General features: G+C 46.3%; 1 protein-coding gene across 1 annotated transcript in view; it reads right to left on the bottom strand.

Annotated features, from left to right (window-relative positions):
• The window catches only part of LOC138528212 (extracellular calcium-sensing receptor-like), an 89662-nt gene extending 72624 nt beyond the window's left edge, over nucleotides 1-17038 (bottom strand). The window contains exons 1-2 of the mRNA XM_069639667.1: nucleotides 16989-17038; nucleotides 16193-16526 (exon numbers count right to left, since the gene is read on the bottom strand). Of these exons, the coding sequence (XP_069495768.1) occupies nucleotides 16193-16526; nucleotides 16989-17038 (384 nt within the window). The remainder of the gene's footprint in view (nucleotides 1-16192; nucleotides 16527-16988) is intronic.
• Between the last annotated feature and the right edge of the window lie 5226 nt (nucleotides 17039-22264).

Consider the following 22264-nt stretch of genomic DNA (forward strand, 5'->3'; position numbering starts at 1 on the left):
TTCATCAAGAAATGATTTCTGTTACAGCGCAACATAAATAATTTGTTTATGAAGGAAGAGTGACTACTAAAAGACGCTATTTCCTTCTGCAGCCTGAGGGCTGCCCCTCCCCATGACATGGAAGCCTCCATGTGCTATGAGCTCTTCCACTGGTCATCAGTCACTTCACATGTGGCCACTGTTGAATCTGCCCGCTGACAAAAGATGTGAAACAGATAGACCGGTGTGGCTTAACGTGGCGCTTCAAGACATTCACAAACTGTGAGACCCAAACCATCAGCTATGGGATTGATTTCCCAAAGGTAGTGCGCTAGTGATAAAATGTTATTATCAAAAGTCATGGTTCCGCTTGGTCACACACAGGACAGTGATCTCAGAGGAAGTGTGAGAAGAATACATTGTTTGTTTATAAGTTTATAACATCCTGTCTCAGAGCATCCGTGAGAAAGGGACTTGGGAGGCAAAGGCGCAGGAGGAAAAAGGTGGGGGCTGTCAGTGCTCGCTGTGTGCGCGGCGCTGTTGAGGGGAGAGGAGACTTTGCAATGCCAGAATGCAGCCTAGTCCAAAGATGGAGTCGTGGGTACCGAAAATGGAGTCCAAGTGTGTCTTGCAATAGCCCCACCTCTGCTTATGCCAGGGCCTCATTCCCCAGAAGGGCAACGGAGGCGTCACCCCAGGGACAAGAGCAAGTGGTCCCTTTCGCATATTCGCATAGAATGTATGGGGGGGCTCAACTGACCCCCCACTTCCTTACACAGGCTCTGTTGCTCTGTCCCCCTTCACATTTTATTGATCATCATCAGCACCCTCTATCAAGGGCCGGCTCTGTTGCTGTATTCCCCTTCCCGTTCTATTGAACATCATCAGCACCCTCTATCAATGGTTCCCCCCCTTGCTCTATTCCCCTTCTCATTTTATTACTCATCATCGGGACCCTCTATCAATGGTCGGCTCCGGTTCTCTATTCCCCTTCTCATTCTATTGCACATCATCAGCGCCCTTTATCAATGGCCGGCTCTGTTGCTCTATTCCCCTTCTCATTCTATTGCACATCATCAGCGCCCTTTATCAATGGCCGGCTCTGTTGCTCTATTCCCCTTCTCATTCTATTGCACATCATCAGCGCCTTTTATCAATGGCCGGCTCTGTTGCTCTATTCCCCTTCTCATTCTATTACTCATCATCAGCACCCTCTATCATTGGTCGGCTCCCTTGCTCTATTCCCCTCCTCATTCTACTGCTCACCATCAGCACCCTCTATCAATGGTCGGCTCTGTTGCTCTATTCCCCTTCTCATTCTTTTGCTCATCATCAGTGCCCTCTATCAATGGTCGGCTCCGGTGCTCTATTCCCCTTCTCATTCTATTGCTCATCATCAGCACCCTCTATAAATTGCCGGCTCCCTTGCGCTATTCCCCTGCTCATTCTATTACTAGCCGGTCAAGTGGCACAGCGAGTAGAGCGCTCGCTTTGACATCAGTGCAGAGACTGCGAATGCAGGTTCGAATCCCGGCAGCGCCAAACTCAGCGTTTCATCCTTCCGAGGTCGATAAATGAGCACCACACACCGTGGGTAATAATAAGCAGCGCTCAGATACCTGAGGGTTCGTAGCGCTATATAAATGCCAAATTATTATTTATTATTATTATTACTCATCATCAGCATCCTCTATCAATGGACGGCTCCATTGCTCTATTTCCCTGCTCATTCTATTGCTCATCATCAGCACCCTCTATCAATGGCGACTCCCTTGCTCTATTCCCCTTCTCATTCTATTGCTCATCATCAATGACACCCTCTATCAATGGCCGGCTCTGGTGCTCTATTCCCCTTCTCGTTCTATTGCACATCATCAATGACGCCCTCAATCAAAGGCCGGATCTGTTGTTCTATTCCCCTTCTCATTCTATTGATCATCATCAGCACCCTCTATCAAGGGCCGGCTCCGTTGCTCTATTCCCCTTCTCATTCTATTACTCATCATCAGCACCCTCTATCAATGGCCGGCTCTGGTGCTCTATTCCCCTTCTCGTTCTATTGCACATCATCAATGACGCCCTCAATCAAAGGCCGGATCTGTTGTTCTATTCCCCTTCTCATTCTATTGATCATCATCAGCACCCTCTATCAATGGCCAGCTCTGTTGCTCTTTTCCCCTTCTCATTCTATTGCTCATCATCAGCACCCTCTATCAATGGCCGGCTCCCTTGCTCTATTCCCCTCCTCATTCTACTGCTCATCATCAGCACCCTCTATCAATGGTCGGCTCTGTTGCTCTATTCCCCTTCTCATTCTATTGCTCATCATCAGCACCCTCTATCATTGGTCGGCTCCCTTGCTCTATTCCCCTCCTCATTCTACTGCTCATCATCAGCACCCTCTATCAATGGTCGGCTCCCTTGCTCTATTCACCTTATCATTCTATTGATCATCATCAGCCCCCTGTGTAAATGGCCTGCTCTGGTGCTTTTTTCCCCTTCTCATTCTATTGCTCATCATCAGCACCCTCTATCAATGGCCGGCTCCGTTGCTCTATTCCCCTCCTCATTCTATTGCTCATCATCAGCACCCTCTATCAAAAGCCGGCTCTGTTGCTCTATTCCCCTTCTCATTCTATTGCTCATCATCAGCACCCTCTATCAATGGCCGGCTCCCTTGCTCTATTCCCCTTCTCATTCTATTGCTCATCATCAGCACCCTCTATCAATGGCCGGCTCCGTTGCTCTATTCCCCTTCTCATTCTATTGCTCATCATCAGCACCCTCTATCAATGGCCGGCTCCGTTGCTCTATTCCCCTTGTCATTCTATTGCTCATCATCAGCACCCTCTATCAATGGCTGGCTCTGTTGCTCTATTCCCCTTCTCATTCTATTGCTCATCATCAGCGCCCTCTATCAATGGCCGGCTCCGTTGCTCTATTCCCCTTCTCATTCTATTGATCATCATCAGCACCCTCTATCAATGGCCGGCTCCGTTGCTCTATTCCCCTTCTCATTCTATTGATCATCATCAGCACCCTCTATCAATGGCCAGCTCCGTTGCTCTATTCCCCTGCTCATTCTATTACTCATCATCAATGACGCCCTCAATCAAAGGCTGGATCTGTTGATCTCTTCCCCTTCTCATTCTATTACTCATCACCAGCACCCTCTATCAATGGCCGGCTCCGTTGCTCTATTCCCCTCCTCATTCTATTGCTCATCATCAGCACCCTCTATCAATGGGCGGCTCCGTTGCTCTATTCCCCTGCTCAGTCTATTACTCATCATCAGCACCCTCTATCAATGGCTAGCTCTGTTGCTCTATTGCCCTTCTCATTCTATTGCTCATCATTACCTCACTCTATTAATGGCTGGCTCTGTTGCTCTATTCCCCTTCTCATTCTATTGCTCATCATCAGTGCCCTCTATCAATGGCCGGCTCCGTTGCTCTATTCCCCTTCTCATTCTATTGCTCATCATCAGCGCCCTCTATCAATGGCCAGCTGCGGTGCTCTATTCCCCTTCTCATTCTATTGCTCATCATCAGCGCCCTCTATCAATGGCCAGCTGCGGTGCTCTATTCCCCTTCTCATTCTATTGCTCATCATCAGTGCCCTCTATCAATGGCCGGCTCCGTTGCTCTATTCCCCTTCTCATTCTATTGCTCATCATCAGCGCCCTCTATCAATGGCCGGCTCCGTTGCTCTATTCCCCTTCTCATTCTATTGCTCATCATCAGCACCCTCTATCAATGGCTAGCTCTGTTGCTCTATTGCCCTTCTCATTCTATTGCTCATCATTACCTCACTCTATTAATGGCTGGCTCTGTTGCTCTATTCCCCTTCTCATTCTATTGCTCATCATCAGTGCCCTCTATCAATGGCCGGCTCCGTTGCTCTATTCCCCTTCTCATTCTATTGCTCATCATCAGCGCCCTCTATCAATGGCCAGCTGCGGTGCTCTATTCCCCTTCTCATTCTATTGCTCATCATCAGTGCCCTCTATCAATGGCCGGCTCCGTTGCTCTATTCCCCTTCTCATTCTATTGCTCATCATCAGCGCCCTCTATCAATGGCCAGCTCCGTTGCTCTATTCCCTTTCTCATTCTATTGCACACCTGTACCCCTTTTATATCCTCCTATCAAACTCTGCACTCTGCTCTTTGCACCCTGGTGCCTATAAATGCATACAACAAAGAACATTCCCTGCTTTTCCTCTGGCCCCTCTGCAGCCACCTCTCCTCCCTCCTTCTCTGCCTTCCCCCTGTTCTCCACTGACAAGGTCTCTAGACAAGTCTGATCTATGAAAGTCTTGTCAAAACAGGTTCACCCCTGTTCCTCCAAAACTATCAAGGACCACATTGACTCCCTGGCACCTGCCCTAGCTCATTTCTGCAATCCCCCCTTCACCACTGGAGTCTTCCCAGCCCCCTAAAGCACTCCCTTGTGCACCCTCTCCTTAAGAAACCCTCTGCCAACCCCTCCTGTCCGGCTAACTATCGCCCAATCTCCATCACTTCCTTCCTGGGCAAGCTCCTAGAGAAACTGGCCATCTCCCAGCTTAATCTCCACCTGCATCTGTTGGTTGTCTTCATGACCATAAGTCTGGCTTCAGAGCTGCCAGAAGCACGGAAACTGCTCTCCTGAACATCCGTGAAGACCTGCTCACTAACCTCGACTCTAACACCCCTGTGCGTCCTTATCTTGCTTGATCTCTCTTCTGCCTTTGACACTGTCAACCATGCCATCCTGCTCAACCGTCTCCATGATAACCTGGGTATCACTGGTAAGGCTCTGGCATGGCTGACTTCTTTCCTCTCTGACTGACCCTCCCTAGTCCTGCTTGGGTCCTTCCTCTCTGCTATCCTTTTCTCTACCTGTGGTGTCCCCCAGGGGTCTAACCTCTCTCCCTGGCTGTTCAACCAATACCTGGTGCTCCTTGCCCACCACATCACCGCTCTCTGCCCCAACTTTCAGTGCTATGCGGATGACACCCAACTCATTTTCAGGCTACCCTCGGGCTCTTCCTCTCCTTGCCTCATCTCTGACTGTCTGTCTGCTATCCAGGTGTGGTGTACCGCCAATGACCTCTGCCTTAATGCCAGTAAGACTGAGATTCTCCTCATCGGCACACCTTCCCCTCTTTCCCTGTAGCCTTTTGGCCGGCCTCTCTTGGCCCTCTTCCTGCTCCCACCTGAAAGGCTAGAAACCTTGGGATCATCTTCGACTCCACACTCTCCTTCTCTTCCCACATCTCCGACGTCTCTAAGAAGTCACACTACCAGCTGCACATCCTCAGAAGTATTCTTCCTTTCCTCTCCTTCCCCCAGAAGCTCACTGTCTCCAGAACTCTGGTTCTCTCTAGGCAGGACTATTGCAACATCCTCTTTCTAAATCTGCCTGACTTCTACTCTCCGCCCTCTGCAACTTATCCAGAACAGGACTGCAAGACTTGTCCTTGGCCTCAAGCCCAGGGATCGTATCTCTCTAGGACTGAAATCTCTGCACTGGCTCCAAGTGGCTGCGAGGATTAAGTTAAAAACCCTCTGCATCATCCACAAGTCCTTTTGGGGCCTCAATACCTTCAACTCTCTCTTCCTAAATATCTTCCTTCTCGAGCTCTTCACTCAACCGCCTCCAACTCCCTCAGGGTCAGTCGCTTCTCCAAGAAACGAGTTGGTGGTAGATCTCTTTACTCGGCTGGTGCCTCCCTCTGGAACAGCCTCCCTGCCTCCCTTAAACTTGAGGAGAACCATCTCCGGCCGGAAGCACTTCAAAACCTTTCTCTTTGCTTCTGCTTTTTCTCCTCCTCAGCTCTGCTGACCTCCTGGCTGTATCCTGAACTGCACTGGCTACCTGGACACCCTCTGATCTCTGGCCCAGGTCCCTCCCCCACCAGCGTCTCTCACCTGCACTGCCCACCTGGCAACCCCCGCACTTGGGGACTGTTTCTGTATCCCTACAGTCCCCCTACCAGCCCCCTGATATCCGCACTTACCCATGCACTTGCCACATGCTGGCCGTCACTTACTTATTGCTATCATCTTGTACTGCACTTTCCACCTTCCCCTTTCCCATGCACTTGCGCGATCTGAATGTCACCTGGCCTAGTAGGATCGCTGTCCGTCCTACCTTTGTTTCCCCTCCCTTGACTCATCGCGCCTTGAAGCACTTGTGCATAGTCGCGTTATAAATGCCATATCTTATCATATCATATCATCATGACAACAGTAAACTCCAAAACTATTGGCAAAGCCAATGCTTGTTTATATTTGAACCTGCATTTTAGACCTTGTGAAACTACTTCTTCAAAAATGCCACGGTACAATTTACGCCTCCATTTCCTAAAGAGAAAACCTGTTGAAAGCTTGGTTCAGTTTGTTTGGCCACATCTTCACCATTTTGCCTCTGTGGGGAGTGAGAACCACAGCAGTTCATTTGTTGAGTTACGCGAATGGAACCTGAGTGTGCCTCCACCTATGTCAGTATGTTTCTGCAGGCAGGACACAGGATTCACACAAGCTCTGCCAGCTTTATTGAGTGTTGTAGGAGATCGTGGAGTCAGTAGGGATCCACTGTATGGGCATTTTCTGTTTGTTTTTTTCTTTTCTTGCCGGCTGCCATAACTGCGATTGGCCTTGTGCGCATGCACAGCAGAAAGGCATTAACTCTGGTTCCTGCAACTAACACTGCATCATGCTGCAAATCATTGGAATCCCTCAGTTTGCACCCACATGACATCTCTCTAATGCATTCCACACCTGTAAGACCATGGCACCCTTCTGCGGCTGTTGATGTCCTCGCAGCATGTGGCTCTGTGAGCAAAACGAGGTAGAGGGTTCATTAGTGGGACAATGAGCAAAGCAAATGCAGAGCCTATGGTGTTAATGGGTGCGTGTTAGAAGTACCCAATTCTGCTATCTATGTGTATGTCAGAGACTCTTAGGTAAATGGTATCCATAGGGAAAAGTCCAAGATCTGATAGACTGCAGCACATGGAGCTGATAGACCTTGTCCCATCGGAGCGCCTGACCCCGCAATTCCGGGCGCATCGCGGCGCCACAACGAGGCCGCATCTTCACTTTTCTTCGGCCTGCATCCGCCGGCAGGCGGAAACGCCGGCCACGACGAAGGCCATACTAAGGCCTGTTGGGTGCCCATTACCTCCACTTCACTTGCCTGCAACAAGGGTAGAGGGCAGGAGCCCCTCGCACCCCCCCCCCCGAAGCCAGAATCCAGCCCCAGGAGTGCGGGCACACGGAGCAAGGCCTGCCTGACCTTGTCCAATCGGAGCGCCTGACCCCGCAATTCCGGGCGCATCGCGGCGCCACAACGAGGCCGCATCTTCACTTTTCTTCGGCCTGCATCCGCCGGCAGGCGGAAACGCCGGCCACGACGAAGGCCATACTAAGGCCTGTTGGGTGCCCATTACCTCCACTTCACTTGCCTGCAACAAGGGTAGAGGGCAGGAGCCCCTCGCACCCCCCCCCCCGAAGCCAGAATCCAGCCCCAGGAATGCGGGCACACGGAGCAAGGCCTGCCTGACCTTGTCCCATCGGAGCGCCTGACCCCGCAATTCCGGGCGCATCGCGGCGCCACAACGAGGCCGCATCTTCACTTTTCTTCGGCCTGCATCCGCCGGCAGGCGGAAACGCCGGCCACGACGAAGGCCATACTAAGGCCTGTTGGGTGCCTGTTCGGAGCCATAGGAGCCAGGGGCCAGGAACTTTGCCCTTTCCGCTCCAGGTTCTTCATTATTAGAAGGTAATGGCAGTTCAAATTAGTATTTATGGACTGTAGATATATACGAATTTAGGGATTAGAATATGAAGATGTCTTCTGAAGCTGCCACTTACATTGCTTGCTTACATTGTGTTATGCCTTATGGTCACCAATAGACCACAACTGACTGTGTTTTGCCCTGATTTATGCTGTGCCTTTAGTCTTATGGCTCTTGCCTTTCACTGCTAATTTGATCTTAGGTGACCACTGTCTATGTACATGGTTGTTGTGCCACCTAGCTCTTCTCTCTCACCTAGGTGACCAGGACTGTCATCATGCACGTCAGTGTACTCCTTCCATTAATCTACACACTATCCCTTCGACTTGCCCAAGCTCTCCAGCTACCTACGGTAACAACCTCCACACTCTGGGTTAAAATGGACCAGCCTTCTACCAGCATGGCATCCCCACGACCTCTCGCGTCACCTAGAATGAGCCCGGCAGCACCCGCTGTAGGCCATACCAACCAATACCTCAACGACCTAGCTTTATGGCTGGATCACTTTGCTAGGAAACCTACACCTAACCAACCCTGCCCCCTCTCTCTTAGAAATAAGAGACTAGGCACCAGATTCCGCCTACGCCTACGCCACATCCGTCACATCTCCAGGAAACAAACCCCCCTCTCTCCTGGATCTCTGTCAACTGCCACCACATGCAAACCCACCACCTCCGAGGTTAAACTGCCCATGTTCAAAGGTGCCCTTATTAATGCTAGATCCCTCACTGCACACGCACTTGACATAGCTGATCTCATCACCACGTCTGACCTTGACTTCATAGCTATCTCCGAAACATGGCTTCATGCCGCATCTGGCCCCTTACTAGCGTTAGCCCTACCGCCGAACTACGGCATCACACGATGTGACCGCTCCACCGCCTCTTCCAAAGGCGGCGGTGTGGCCTTCATCCATAAAAATACACTTGACCTAAGAGTGTTACCTGATTCCAAACTCACATCAGCTGAATTGCTGTCTGTCAAACTAGCACTCACACCTAACCAAACAGCCACCATGCACCTAATCTATAGACCTCCAGGACCCGCACCAACCTTTGTCAGTGAAATCTCCACTCTCCTCCTCAACAATACAAAGAACAATTCTCAAACAATCATCCTAGGCGACCTCAACTTAGGTCTTGGTGACTTAAAAGATCCTGTGGCCTCTGACCTGGAGATCGCACTATCAGACCTCGGCCTTACCTTATACATCCAAGAGCCTACCCATATTAAAGGTAGAACACTTGACTGGGTAGCTGGCTCCAATTGCAATATCAAGGTCCTTAACAACACCCCCTGTCTATGGTCCGACCATCACATTATAACTTTCAACATTGAAGCCACACCACGAATCCCGTCACCATTAGCCCCAGCACTCCCAACTAGAAGCAAAAAAGATATAACCAAGGAGAAACTCCTCCCATTGTTACTCCCGTCCCTTAACACAGCCACCAACTCTTACTCTGATCCAACCTCACTAGCACACACTTACAACCAAACAATGCGAACTGCCATTGATTGTATAGCACCTCTCAAACTTAAAAAGGCCAAACCTCAAGCTTATCTTAATTCATGGTTCACACCACAGTTAAGATTGCTCCGCAAAGCTAAACGCTGTGCCGAAAATCGATGGAAAAGCCACCCCTCAGACGAGCATAAAGACAGTTTCCTTCTAGCCTCACTCTCCTACAAAGATGCCATCATCACGGCAAAAAAGGAATCTTTCAACAACCGCATTATACAAGCCGACTCGAACACCAAGGAACTCTTTAAAATCCTAAGAGAGCTTGAAACTCCAGTCGCCCCCCCTGTCACATGCGTGAAAGATAGTAAATGGTGTGCCAACATCCAAGCAGCCTTACTAAATAAAATCTCCACACTACAAGACAAAATCAAAGATAAACAGGACAGCCTGAAGCGCGACAACCACGTTCTTTCCCTCACTAAGGCCCCCTTGCCAGACTCTGCCAATATCACACCATTCGCATTCTCTCCGCTTACCGTGGCAGAGGTAGAAAATATAATTCTTAGAATTAAGCCAACTAACTGCCAAGGTGACCCGTGCCCAGCCCCTACTATCAAGGACTCAGCGCATGAGTTGGCCCCATTCATCACGGCCTTCATCAACTCTTCCTTTCAAACAGGTATTGTCCCGGACAATCTGAAGGACGCTTGGGTTATCCCACTGCTTAAAAAACCTTCCCTAGACCCTAACATTCCCACTAACTTCCGACCTATCACCACTGTACCATTTCTGCTCAAGATCCTAGACCGTGCCGCATACTTTCAGATCCAAAATTACTTGGAAACTAATAACTTGCTAGGTCTACGACAATCTGGTTTCCGCCCCAGACACGGGACAGAGACCGCATTATTAGACCTTAAAACTCAAATCGAGGTTCTAAAGGATCAAGGCAAACTAGCATTGCTACTACTTCTCGACCTTTCAGCCGCATTCGATCTGGTCAACCATCAGATCCTGTGCGAGCACCTCCATTCCGCTGCCAACTTCTCTTCTTCGGCTGCGGCTTGGATCAAATCTTTCCTGAGCAACAGATCCATGAGAGTCTTTGCCCCATCCGCAGCCGCGGACCATTCCCCGATTTACTGTGGCGTTCCTCAGGGATCTTGTGTGTCACCTACACTCTATAACATTTTCACGAAACCACTCTTTGATGTGCTTGACTATCTGGGTGTCTCCTATACCAACTATGCGGACGACACCCAGATACTCATCCCCATCACTGGTGATTATCTAGGTGACACCAAGGCCCTTAACGACGTCTACTTGGTCATCCAAGCCTGGATGGCCCAACATCAGTTGTGCTTGAATGATGACAAGACGGAGCTCCTGATCTTGGGCACTGCACAACGCCTGAGCAGACTAGAGCCGTCCTATCAGTCATTCAACATAGATGGTAATATCATTCGTGTCTCAAAAGATACCAAAACGTTAGGTTTCTACCTTGATGCCACACTCTCATTAACCCGACAAACTAATGCTGTCAGATCTGCGTCTGCATACACATGCAAACTTATCGCAGCTTGCAGACCATTCCTCACTACGTCTAACAGCGTTACGCTAGCGAGAACCCTTATTATGGCTAAAATTGATTACTGCAATGCTCTTTATCTTGGCACCAGCCATGAGAACCTGAACAGACTTCAAACGACACAAAACAACGCCATTCGTGCCGCTTTAAACATTCCCCGACACCACCACATCACAGAAACCAGAAGTAAGTTAAATTGGCTACCTGTCAAACAGAGAATTTCACTCAAAACACTCGCCCTTACGCACAAATGCCTAGCCAACAAATCCCTGATCTACCTTGGTAGTCGACTGTCGCGCGATTCTACCTCCCGACCTCTAAGAACAGCCCAATCCCACTGTCTAGCGATCCCCAGATTTAAATTGCAAAAAGCAGGGGGCTCAAGTTTCCCCGTCTTAGCTTCCAAGTTATGGAACTCCCTCCCTGTTTCAATTAGAGCAGAAGACTCTTTCAATACCTTCAAAGCCAATACTAGATCTTGGCTTTTCAACCAGCTTTAAGGCCGGCTTCGCGCTTCTTCCTGACCTACCCTGACTTGCCGACCGCTACTATCACCTATCGGCACTAAAACTACTGTACATATGTATATAAGATCCTCTTGTAAATGTATATAAGGATTCTGTGTTATACCTGCATATCGGATCCCATGTGTAAATGTTTAATGTTTCTCTGTTATACCTGCATATCTGTAACCTTGTACAAATTGCGCCCTGATGCCTCCGGGCCTGTTGGTTTGCGCGTTATAAATAAATAAAATACAAATACATTAAGGGCCTCATTACGACCCAGGCGGTAAGGGGTTTACGGCAGCGTAAACAGCGCCGACCCTTACCGCCTGATTCCGAGGTCCCTTAGCGCCATGGAGGATTTAACACCTGCTTTTAGCAGGTGTTAAAATCCATGGCGCTAAGGGACCTTGTTGTTAATTACGCCACCGTAATTTACGGTGGCGTAATTAACGCCTTCCCCACTCCCATTATGCCCTATGGGGCAAAAATGGGAATGGGGAAGGGTAAATGGGGATTGGGGACTTACCGCCCCGCCAACCTCGGAATGGGGCGGTAAATCCGCCAACCACCATGGCGTAAACGTAGTTTACGCCATGGTGGTAAAGGTACGACCCAGGCGGTAACTTACCGCCTGGGTCGTAATGAGGCCCTAAGTCTGGTTATCTGCTGAGATGGAAGACTCTGCTTGAAAAAGGAGAGCATACTCATGGTTTGTATAGTGTTGATATGCTAACGGTACTGGTAGCTTACTGTTGGGGGTATTTGTATGTGTAGGCTGAAGTGGTAGGCAATGGTTAGTCAGGGGGATGACGTGTTTAGGCATCACATTTCATAACATAACAACCTGAAACCATGCAGTCCTACCACTGGACTCTTGCAGCCAGGTTGGACTTCACCATCTCCGATTGCCAATGTCAATCTCACTCTCTCGGACTCTAGATCTGTCTTATATATATATACATCGTACCCCATGAACAAAAACACCAGGATCTGTGAATTGCGAGATGAGGGAGAGGGCAGTCTGGAAGCTTCACTCGTTGCCCAAAGCTACTCTAGCACTGTCTCCTATATATACACCTACCCCATGTACAGCAACACAAGGATCTGTGAATTGCCAAATGAGGGAGAGGGCAGACTGGAAGCTGCACATGTTGGCCTAAGCTACTCTAGCTCTGTCTCCTATATATACAAGGTACCCCAAGGTACCCCATGTACAGCAACACAAGGATCTATGAATTGTCAGATGAGGGAGAGGGCAGTCTGGAACTCCACTTGTTGGCCTAAGCTACATGCTGTGGTTTATGGGAGGAAAGAACATTTGGTTTAGGGAAAGGTCTTCTTCATGCTCTGATGCTGTGCTCAGTGGTCAGCTGGGGTTTTTACTTATCCAACGTTCTTCAGGGCAGTGGCCAGAATCTCTGTCTATTTCTCCAAGGTGTCTGTGATTCTTCTCCCTCGAGTCTTAAACCCCTCTCACACAGTGGACTCAGCCACCGGCCCAAATGGAATTCCCACCATCAACTCCATGAGGGTATCTTCCAAACAGGTTTCCCCTTGTTCATCCAGAACCATCATGATCAATATTTCCTCTTCCATCCCTGTCTCGCTGATCTTTGTAACCACTCCTTTGCTGCTGGCTCTTTTCCATCCTCCCTCAAGCATTCCCTTGTGCACACCCTCAAAAGAATGTCAGCAGACCATTCCTGCCCGGCGAACTATCGCCCCATCTCCATCTCCCCTTTCCTGGAGAAATTGCTTGAGAAGTTGGCCCTCCCCAACATAATTCCCGCAATTAACTTTTTAGCAGTCTTCACAACCATCATTCAGGATTCTGAGCACCCGTGAAGAACTGCTTGCATCCCTTGACTCCAACTCCCCCGCTGTCCTCATCCTCCTCAATCTCTCTTCTGCATTTGACACAGTGAACTACTCCATTCTCATAAAAAGGCTTCATGACACCCTTGATATGTTGGAGCGGGCAATGGAGTGGATTACCTCCTTTCTCACTGACCGCACTTCCAAAGTCATACTGGGCACCTTCTCCTCCCCTAGCTTCTCCACCAACTGTGGTGTCCCTTATGGCTCCATTCTTTTACCTTGGCTTTAACATCTATCCTACTCTTTTGGCATGCCATTTTCCTCCTTCTCCCCCAACTTCCAGTTCTATGCTGACGACACACAACTCTTCTTCACACATCCTACAGATGCCCTTGCACCCTCCTTCATCCCTGACTGCCTCTCAGCCATCCAGGACTGGTGTACTTCCAATCATCTTTGCCTCAATGCCAGCAAAACAGATCCTCCCTATTGGGACCCGGCGCACCCTACCTCTTCCCTTCACATTGGCCTTCTTCCTTGGGCTCTCCCCCTGCTCCCTCTTCAGAAGCCAGAAACCTGAGAGTCATCTTCGACTCTTCACTCTCCTTCCTCCCTCATACTCAGGACATTGGCAAGAAGTCCCACTTTCAGCTTTTTCTCCTATGAGAAGGTGCAGCTGAGAGTTTGACTTCTTAGAGATGTCAGAGATGTGAGGAGAGAAGGAGAGGATGGAGTCGAAGCCTCACAGGAAGGAGCAGGAAGAGGGCCCAGCGTGGGTGGTCAGAGAGAGAGAGAAGAAAGGAGGGGGAGGGGAAAGTTCCAGTGGCAAATTCTTAGGGCATGGCGATACAGAGTATATAGAACTCTTTCTTCTGTCTCCTCTGGCGCTATATGTTCCTCAATAGTCTCACTTAGTAGGCGATTTGGGTTGTTTCCTTCTATATCAGGTTTTTTGCCTTTGGAATATCCTTCCATCTAACTTAAGGGGAGAGGAAAACTATCAAAATGTCATGAAACCTTTGGAACCCCAGTAGTATCAGAAATAGGTTGAGGCTACAGACATACCCATTTTCTTAGAGTTTTCATCAAGGCGAGACAGCATGGGCTTAAGATTTGCGTATTAAAATTCATGGAACATAATAGAGCAGAACATGTTCATGTGTGTCTGTTGCATTGATATCAGTGATCTTGTAAGTCAGTGCATGTGTTGGCAGTCCCACATGGTTGGACACGGAGCCAGGAATGGAAACCCTCATTTTCATTGTGAATTTGTTCCGAGAGAGTGCTTGTAATGGGAGAAAATGCCATGACAGTTCAACTAGCAGCAGGCAGTCCATCATACTCTTACATGACTCTTACATGCAGTACTCAATGCATGCAATACCGTGGCTCAGATGTCTTTCTTCCAGTCTTGCATATCAGGGCACATGCACGTTCTACTGTTAAGATTAACAGTGATTATTATAATATTATTTTTTTGTTGGATAATTATATATTAACATAATTTGTTGCAAGCCCTAGAAGTCAGTTAGATCTACTATCTACCATTTGCCTAATATTGATCCGCCTTAATCAACGGGAAAGAACAACGATTTAGTTTTGAAACTTTTGTATGTAGAAACTATTTTTTCGAAAATATAACTGGATACCATTTTAGGGTCTCTGAGGAACATTTGTGACCTCAGCTGTGGATCCACATTGCATCCCAGGGGCTGGAGAGGCAATCATCCTACAAGAATTGAATCCGATGCCGCAATCCACAGAAAGGTTCTGTCTGACTTCTCGCTTCTTGGTACTGTGTCCCTAAAAGCAAGTAGTTGTCCACATGACTAAAAAAATATGGCATCTCCCGGCTGCCAAAAGTCCTCATGCCAAAATGATTTATCATGGGAGACAGAGCCATTGCATTAAAATATGTGGAAGTCTGCATACAATGCTCCTGCAATTCTTATGTAAGGGGCGCTGTGGCCTCAGGAGAAGAATTGTCCTTATGTTTTAGGGAAGCTGCAACTAGTCCTGAATAGTTCATTAGGGCAGGTTTGTGAAATCCTGCATTTGTCTAGCAGAGGTGTCTGGTCATCTTGTGAATCCTTAATACAACTATTTAGCGCTTGTTTAGAGATTAACTATTCAGAAACCTGCCTGTGTGTTCCTAGAAATCCAGCATTGTAGTACAGACATAGGGAATTTTGATTGGTGGAATTCTGATTGGTGGATCATCTGATTTAAAGCCACCAATCAGTAGTGCCCCTTTCCGCAATGACCAATAACTGGAAAAAAAGGGTAAAGAAAGATGATTTCAGATTGGTCTCCCTGTGCTTCAACATTCTCGCATGACAAGTCTTTTTCTAGAGAGATCAGCAGAAGGCACCCTTTACCATAACCCCTTCACTATTCATGTAATAACACCCACTGTTTCACTGACTGTTCTGCTCCTCAACACCTATGTCCACGCTCCTTGCACTCCCGACCTAACCTGCGACTGAATGATCGTCTCTTCCCTGTTTCCTCCCCTGGTTGCTTGTAGATCCCTTGTTGCCAATTTGCCGGCCCTCTCCCTCCTAATTAGTTACTAATTAGTTAGCTCCTGGTTCCCTTGTATCGATCTTGCAATCTGCTACCTTTGCAGTGTTCTTCCTGCTATGACTTAGAAAGGGCTCCATGTCTTCCTGGAGCTGTCACTGCTCATGAAATAAAATTATTCTAACAATAATAATAATAATAATAATAACAATATTAATAATAATAGTACACACATTTTTTGCAGGGTACATGTTTGTCCTAGTGCTAATATTGAACATTACAAACACTCGGGGCACTATTATTTGTTGTTGTCATGAGGCTATGAGAACCTGCACTGGTTCATACATTCAATATGCCTTATGCCTCATCACAACCACGGACGGACTCATGTACCTCAGGACAGATTCTGAGCTCGCCAAGAAGATGGACTTCATGTACAATTGTTTATCAACAATGGTTTGGTATTTAAAAAATCGACTTTTCTTACAAACTATAATAGCTGTTATGGCCATGATTTCTTTGTATACCTGTGGATATCGGAAGATTCCCAGAATGAGTGCCATAGGGACAGTTAAAGAAGACATTGTTTCACCAATAATTCCAGCCATTATGGGATGGGTCTGACATCCGTATGCAGGGACGGGTCCATCTTTCCCTGAGAGTAGCTCCAACGTTCCCCGGATGGCCCTGGCCTCAGACATGCAAGAATCAAATATCCGGAAACCAAGGGTGATGTTCAGTAATAAGTCTGTATTTTGATTAATTTCTTCGATGGCAAAGGTCATTGCCAGAACTTCTCGGTAATACCGTATGTGGAATCTGTGGGATGAGTCAGCATTGGTGTTAGTACCAGGGGAGAAGCTGAATAAAAGCATGAGAAAAACATACATGAGTATCAGTGAATACACATATGACATGTGTACTGCTTAGTGAAATGTTAATACTTATCTGATGAGTACATTTCCAGATGTCTCGGGAGGATAGCTCAGGGGCAACGTGCTCACCTTAGAAGCAAGACCCGGGTCCACGCTCAGAAACCTCTGGGTATTAAGCGTGTTATAAATAACATATCATATCACGATCAATTACTGTCACTGAGGCATCATGGCATGGCAGCTCAGTTGGAGAGGGATGGAGAAAGGTTAAAGGCAACAGGTCACAGAATACTACTTTACCTTCTCACTCACATGTATCTAGATCCAATGGTGACGTAGGACAATGTGTATTGTGTGGTGAATGGAGTCTATTCAAATGTTCCTCAATTCTGGCTGAAGTTATCTAAATCCTGACAGGTTATCTATCCATCTCACCAATACTCTGTACTTGTATGAAGTCACAAACACCTGGAATGGAATCTGCTCGGCTTTAGCCATGGCGTATGCAGCTTGCACCACTAGTGACAAGTCTTCAACCCGAGTTACAGAGAACATTGTGGGGGAGTCTCAAAAGAAATTAAACAGACTACTTAAAAGAGAGTCAAAATATTTACAAAAAAGCAAAAGAAGTATTCTCTGTATTTTCTTGAGGCCCTCTCTGTCTTGCTGGGTCTGGATGAATGAAATCCTGGAATCTAAACGGAAAAGAAGTGCACGATGAAAAGGGATTTCACTCCAAAAGGAACTGAATTTACTTGCAAAAGAATTTGTTATCCTTTGTTTCTGCAGCACAACTTGTAAAATGCTGCATTCTCACATGATGCCAGCACATACAACACGTAGCATGCTAGCATAAAGTAGTGCCAACACCAACATGTAGACATCAGGCCATCGGCTGTAAAAGAGTACAGGTTTTAAACCCAAAAGGCGCCAGTTCAAGAGTTCCTGCACTACCGCAGTGATGGCTCGACGCGCTTGGCCTGTGATTAGGGAATTGCAAGTTCCCATGGGCAAAATGCAGGCTTGCCCACCAGTTTAAGAAACACATCTGAAATGCATTTAATGGGCATTAGCAAGATATTATAAATGATGGATTGGAACAAAGTTAAGATATGTGAGCTTCAACTCCAACAGCAAGACCTCTCTGTATTTTACTTTTGCGTTTCTGCAAATATATCGACGCTATTTTATATATTCTGAATTTGCCTTTAAATACCTCCCTCACCCCCATTTTCCCTGCATCTCATGTTCAAGCCTTCTAATCGGCGCTGCAGCACGAGAATCCTACTTGTGTGCCCGTTCAACCTTTAAAGTGAACATAAAGAAAGACGCACCATGGCCAGCATCTGCCACAGGAACTAGCCGAGGACAGCAAAGGGACACCAGTTTACCCGTCCAGAAGACTGGGTAATTGGGAACACAACAGTGGGATCATTTGTAATGGAAAGCATTCTTGCTAAACCATTATTTCCCACAGGTTAATATGTATGATATTCTGTAGTGCCTTGATGCCCTCGGGATTAGCGTGCTTTAGAAATGTTAACATTAATAAATAAATATATATATTATTTGTTAAAGGGACGTTATGGTTAAGTTGCACTAACAAAAACCCATGAAATTCAGTGAAAACACTTTGTTAAAGTAACTTTATTGTTACAAGCAAAACTGAAACACCTGTGAAATTTGCCAGCTAAGGTATGCTAAGCAAACATAACTCACGCACCTACACGACCTGCTAAGACTAACACCCAGTGCATCAAGGATGACATCACACATTTCATTGATGACATCACCGATGACATCACATATGAAATTAATTGTGATAAGTCTGTAAAAAGAGATGTGTTTATAAAGTTAGTAACAAGATGTGAGGGGTGATCAGGAGAACTATCATGAACTACTTAATGTATTAAAGAATGTTCTCATCTGAGCAAAACATAACATTGGAGTGTTCTTGTTAATACTGGAACCTATTCATACAAGCACATAGGCAATGCTGCAGCATGCATTATAGAAGTACAATATTTTTCATTTGGTAATTTTGGATAGTAAAATAATGAATGATACCTTATTAGAGTGTTCACTAATGATAAAGATAGAATACATAGCTAATAACTAATGATTGAAGACATGCTGCGTACTTATGTTAGTGCAAACAATACACATCAAGACCTACAATGCATACACATCTGAGGCACATACAAGGAAACCTCAGTAAGGAGGGAAGTAACAACATCACCAAATAATTACAGTAAAATAAGAGGTTATCATCAAGTACACATATGAATTGTATGTTTGAGGCTTTCTTATTTCCTCATGTATGTGCCCATGAACTTAGGCCAAATCCTAAGGAAAGTGCCTTTGCAACATACAACAAGGTTAATGTGTACATATGTAACACCTTTTAATTTATAAAATTGTCTCCATCAGGGATCAAAATCACCTGGCTTACATAGGTCAGTGAACAAAAGGAAGAGGCACAGATATGTGATGTCATTGGTGATATCATCTTTGATGTCCTGGGTGTTAGTCTTAGCAGTGCACGGTGGTGGCGCGAGTTATGGTTGCTTAGCCTACCGTAACTGGCAAATTTCAACGGTTTTTTGGTTTTACTTGTAACCATAACGTCCCTTTAACAAAGTTTTTTCACTGAATTTAATGGATTTTTGTTAGTGCAACTTAACCATAACGTCCCTGTAAAACCAAGATTTTTCAGTGAATTTCATAGGCTTTAATCTACTACAAGTGCCATATGTTATACTCTCCCCCCAATATGGCAGATATGGAGTCCGCGGGCAGCACGGTAGTCCGTGGACTTTGACCGACATTTACAAAACTCAGAATCATAGGGGAGACCCAAAAAATATGTACCCATCAATCAACAAACGGATATAACCAAAATCACTACTAATGTTTACAACATGCAAATATACCTTTTCGTACAAACAATCACGTTAAAAAATACAATTTTTCTTTTGCATGATACAAATTACAATGGCAGGTACCAATCACAAACCATAACTGTACATTTCATATAATCTCCTCACTACAACGCTGCATACAGATTAGGAAACACCAGGTGCTTATTGACAACACGTTCTCACTAAATAGTATGTGCATTGTATTTATTTTTCTTTTATTAGCTTTCATTACCTACATGAACATGTGTTATAAGACATAAGCCTTTTTTTTTCTCACAGAAATGGCAAGCACATTTGAATGGTTTGAGGAGAACCTCCCAAAAGAAGAAATTAGTGACGATAACCTCTCCAATGGTATGCAATCGATATTTCAATGTCAACAAATAAAGTATTTTGTACACACCTTACTAAAATATCAATTTCTATTGCTCTTACAGTTCATAGTTTTCATGAAGAATCCATGCCCCAGTCCAATTATAACCAATCCCCAGAATCACAAACAGAAGCCCTATGCCCAACTGTAAACATCCAAATCATGACCTTGTCCAACAGAATAAATGAACTTAGTAATGATTTGAAAGAACTTGTATAGTGTGGGAAAAACCATGTTATTCAAATTTTCCCTATCACTGCCCCCCTTATCCCCAGCAATCAGCCCCAGCCAATTAGGAACATTTTAATGAAAGACACTTTGATCAAACTTCACTCCCTTCCTCCCCTCATAATTACTGTACAAAAGGGTCACGGTCCTGGCGGACCGTGAGTCATCTAATAGTGTAAAAGAGGAAGAAACGTGTTCCATTCGCCCTGATTCATTACTGCACCCTTCTATCAACAATGGAGGTTACCATGGAGATGCTCGCTGCATAGAGATATCTCAATATTTTGCGTTCCATTACGATTTTGCGTTTCACTAGCGGTCACATGATTATCAAGTGTTATTCCAGCTGGAATGCTCTGCCCCTAGTGTCTGTTTAAAGCATTCCCTGACACTCGGAACACTGCTTCTGATTAAAGTCACGATTATTAGTCACACCTTTCGTGTATCCTGACTCCTTGTAAAGCTTTCACCTTACGTTCTGTTCCTGACTTGCTTTGTCTACTGATTCTGTTTGTTTCCTGACCGCCCGGCAAGGAAATCTCGGCTGTCCAGTGGACTGCCTTTTGGATTATAGGACAACTGCTGCTAGATTGTTTACATGGTAACGACCTATGCCTGTTCCCCGACTTGATTTATTGTAAAGCGAATCGTGTTACATTATGCGGACAATATGTTTGCAACATTCTAACATTGTCAGTGCTATTTTGGGTGCAATACAATACTTAATACCTGCGCCTGGGGAGATCCTCGACACTGCAACAATCCGCCATACTGCAGCTAACTCTACAGCTGTTCTATTCACCATTTCCCGCTAGCTGGCAACCTGTATCTATCCAACCTCCTACTTGCCTCGCGAACAGTACCAAAGAAACTGAAATCCTCCTCCCAGATACATGGTCTAGAAACAATAGTGCACTATACAAGGACACTCTGCAGGAAGAAGAACAGTGCACCTACCTGAATCTAGCGCGTCCCTCGTGCCGTTCGTGTTTAGTCCCATACTAACCTTCCCTTTCCTTACGTTGGTTTGTTTCCTCTGGATTGCCAATCACATCTAGCTTGATTCTGACACTTACCCAAGTCTGGTAAGACCCACCTTTCTATAGTTAGCTTTTCACCTCAATTCGTAGTGGGTTTACTAGAGTTTAAATATTTTTTTTCTGTCTCCTGTCTTAGTGAGGTTTGACCGGGTTGGAGAGCTAGTGTCCCCTAACCAGGGGCAGAGGAGAGAGTGATCTACATTGAGTAGGCTAGCCTTTCCATCTTCATTCTATTCTGTGTTCTCAGTGTATTCTTGGCCCTAATCTTTCTCCATTTTCCTTTACAGCTTGGGTTTGATAGAGGTGTGGTGCTCTCACTCTTTCGTTTGATTTTCAACTTTGATCTAGTGATTCCTGAATCAGCAGAGGGGCGATTCTAAAGAAAGATCTCCCTCAAGGAGACTTGGGCTAGGACTATCCCGGGTTACACAGTTATCAGGCCTAAAGAGATCCATTGTGCAAAAGAATCTGGGAAGCTGGGTGAGTACTGACAAAAAGATCCTGATTCTCCTACCCCATCCCTTTCATGAATAAATATATAAATATATTTTTTGTACTATAAATGTTTTGTTTATTGTTGTGTGATATTCCCTTCTTTTTTTAAAAGCCCCATTATGTGTCCGTGGACTGCGTGACTGTCCAGGGTGTCTGCACTCAAACGGAGGTGCCCCGAACAGTTGCGATGTCCGGGTATGTCCGTTTCACCAATATGCACTTTTAATTAGTTAGCCCCTGTTCTCTGGACACCCAGCACATGCGCGCTGCGATTCCTGCTTGGAGGGTTTCCGTAGACGACAGTCGGGGCTGTGGATGTCCCCGGACGTCATTATGTGACTGCACCTGTGTGGCTTGATGGGGGTGTCCGTGGCTGTGGACAGTTTAAAAGTGGTTTTGCAGCCAATGTAGGGTGTTTCAAGCATAAATGTTACCCTTTTACAGCTCCCAGACCCATTCTACGTTGATCTGGCAACGTTTTACAACTTTTCAAGCCTTTTTGTGACTCTGTAGTCCGCGGACGGTTCCTATACAGGGACCCACCCATTTTTTTCCTCATTCTCAATCTGGCTATCCAGGGGAGAGCAGCTTACAGCACCTGCTTTGCATAACTTTCTTTGTGGACAGTGGAAAGCATCATGGCATCTGCTATGGCCACTTGTGCTGC

This window comes from Ambystoma mexicanum, chromosome 7q, assembly GCF_040938575.1.
Source record: "Ambystoma mexicanum isolate Mex_15411 chromosome 7q, UKY_AmexF1_1, whole genome shotgun sequence".
Classification (NCBI taxonomy): domain Eukaryota; kingdom Metazoa; phylum Chordata; class Amphibia; order Caudata; family Ambystomatidae; genus Ambystoma; species Ambystoma mexicanum.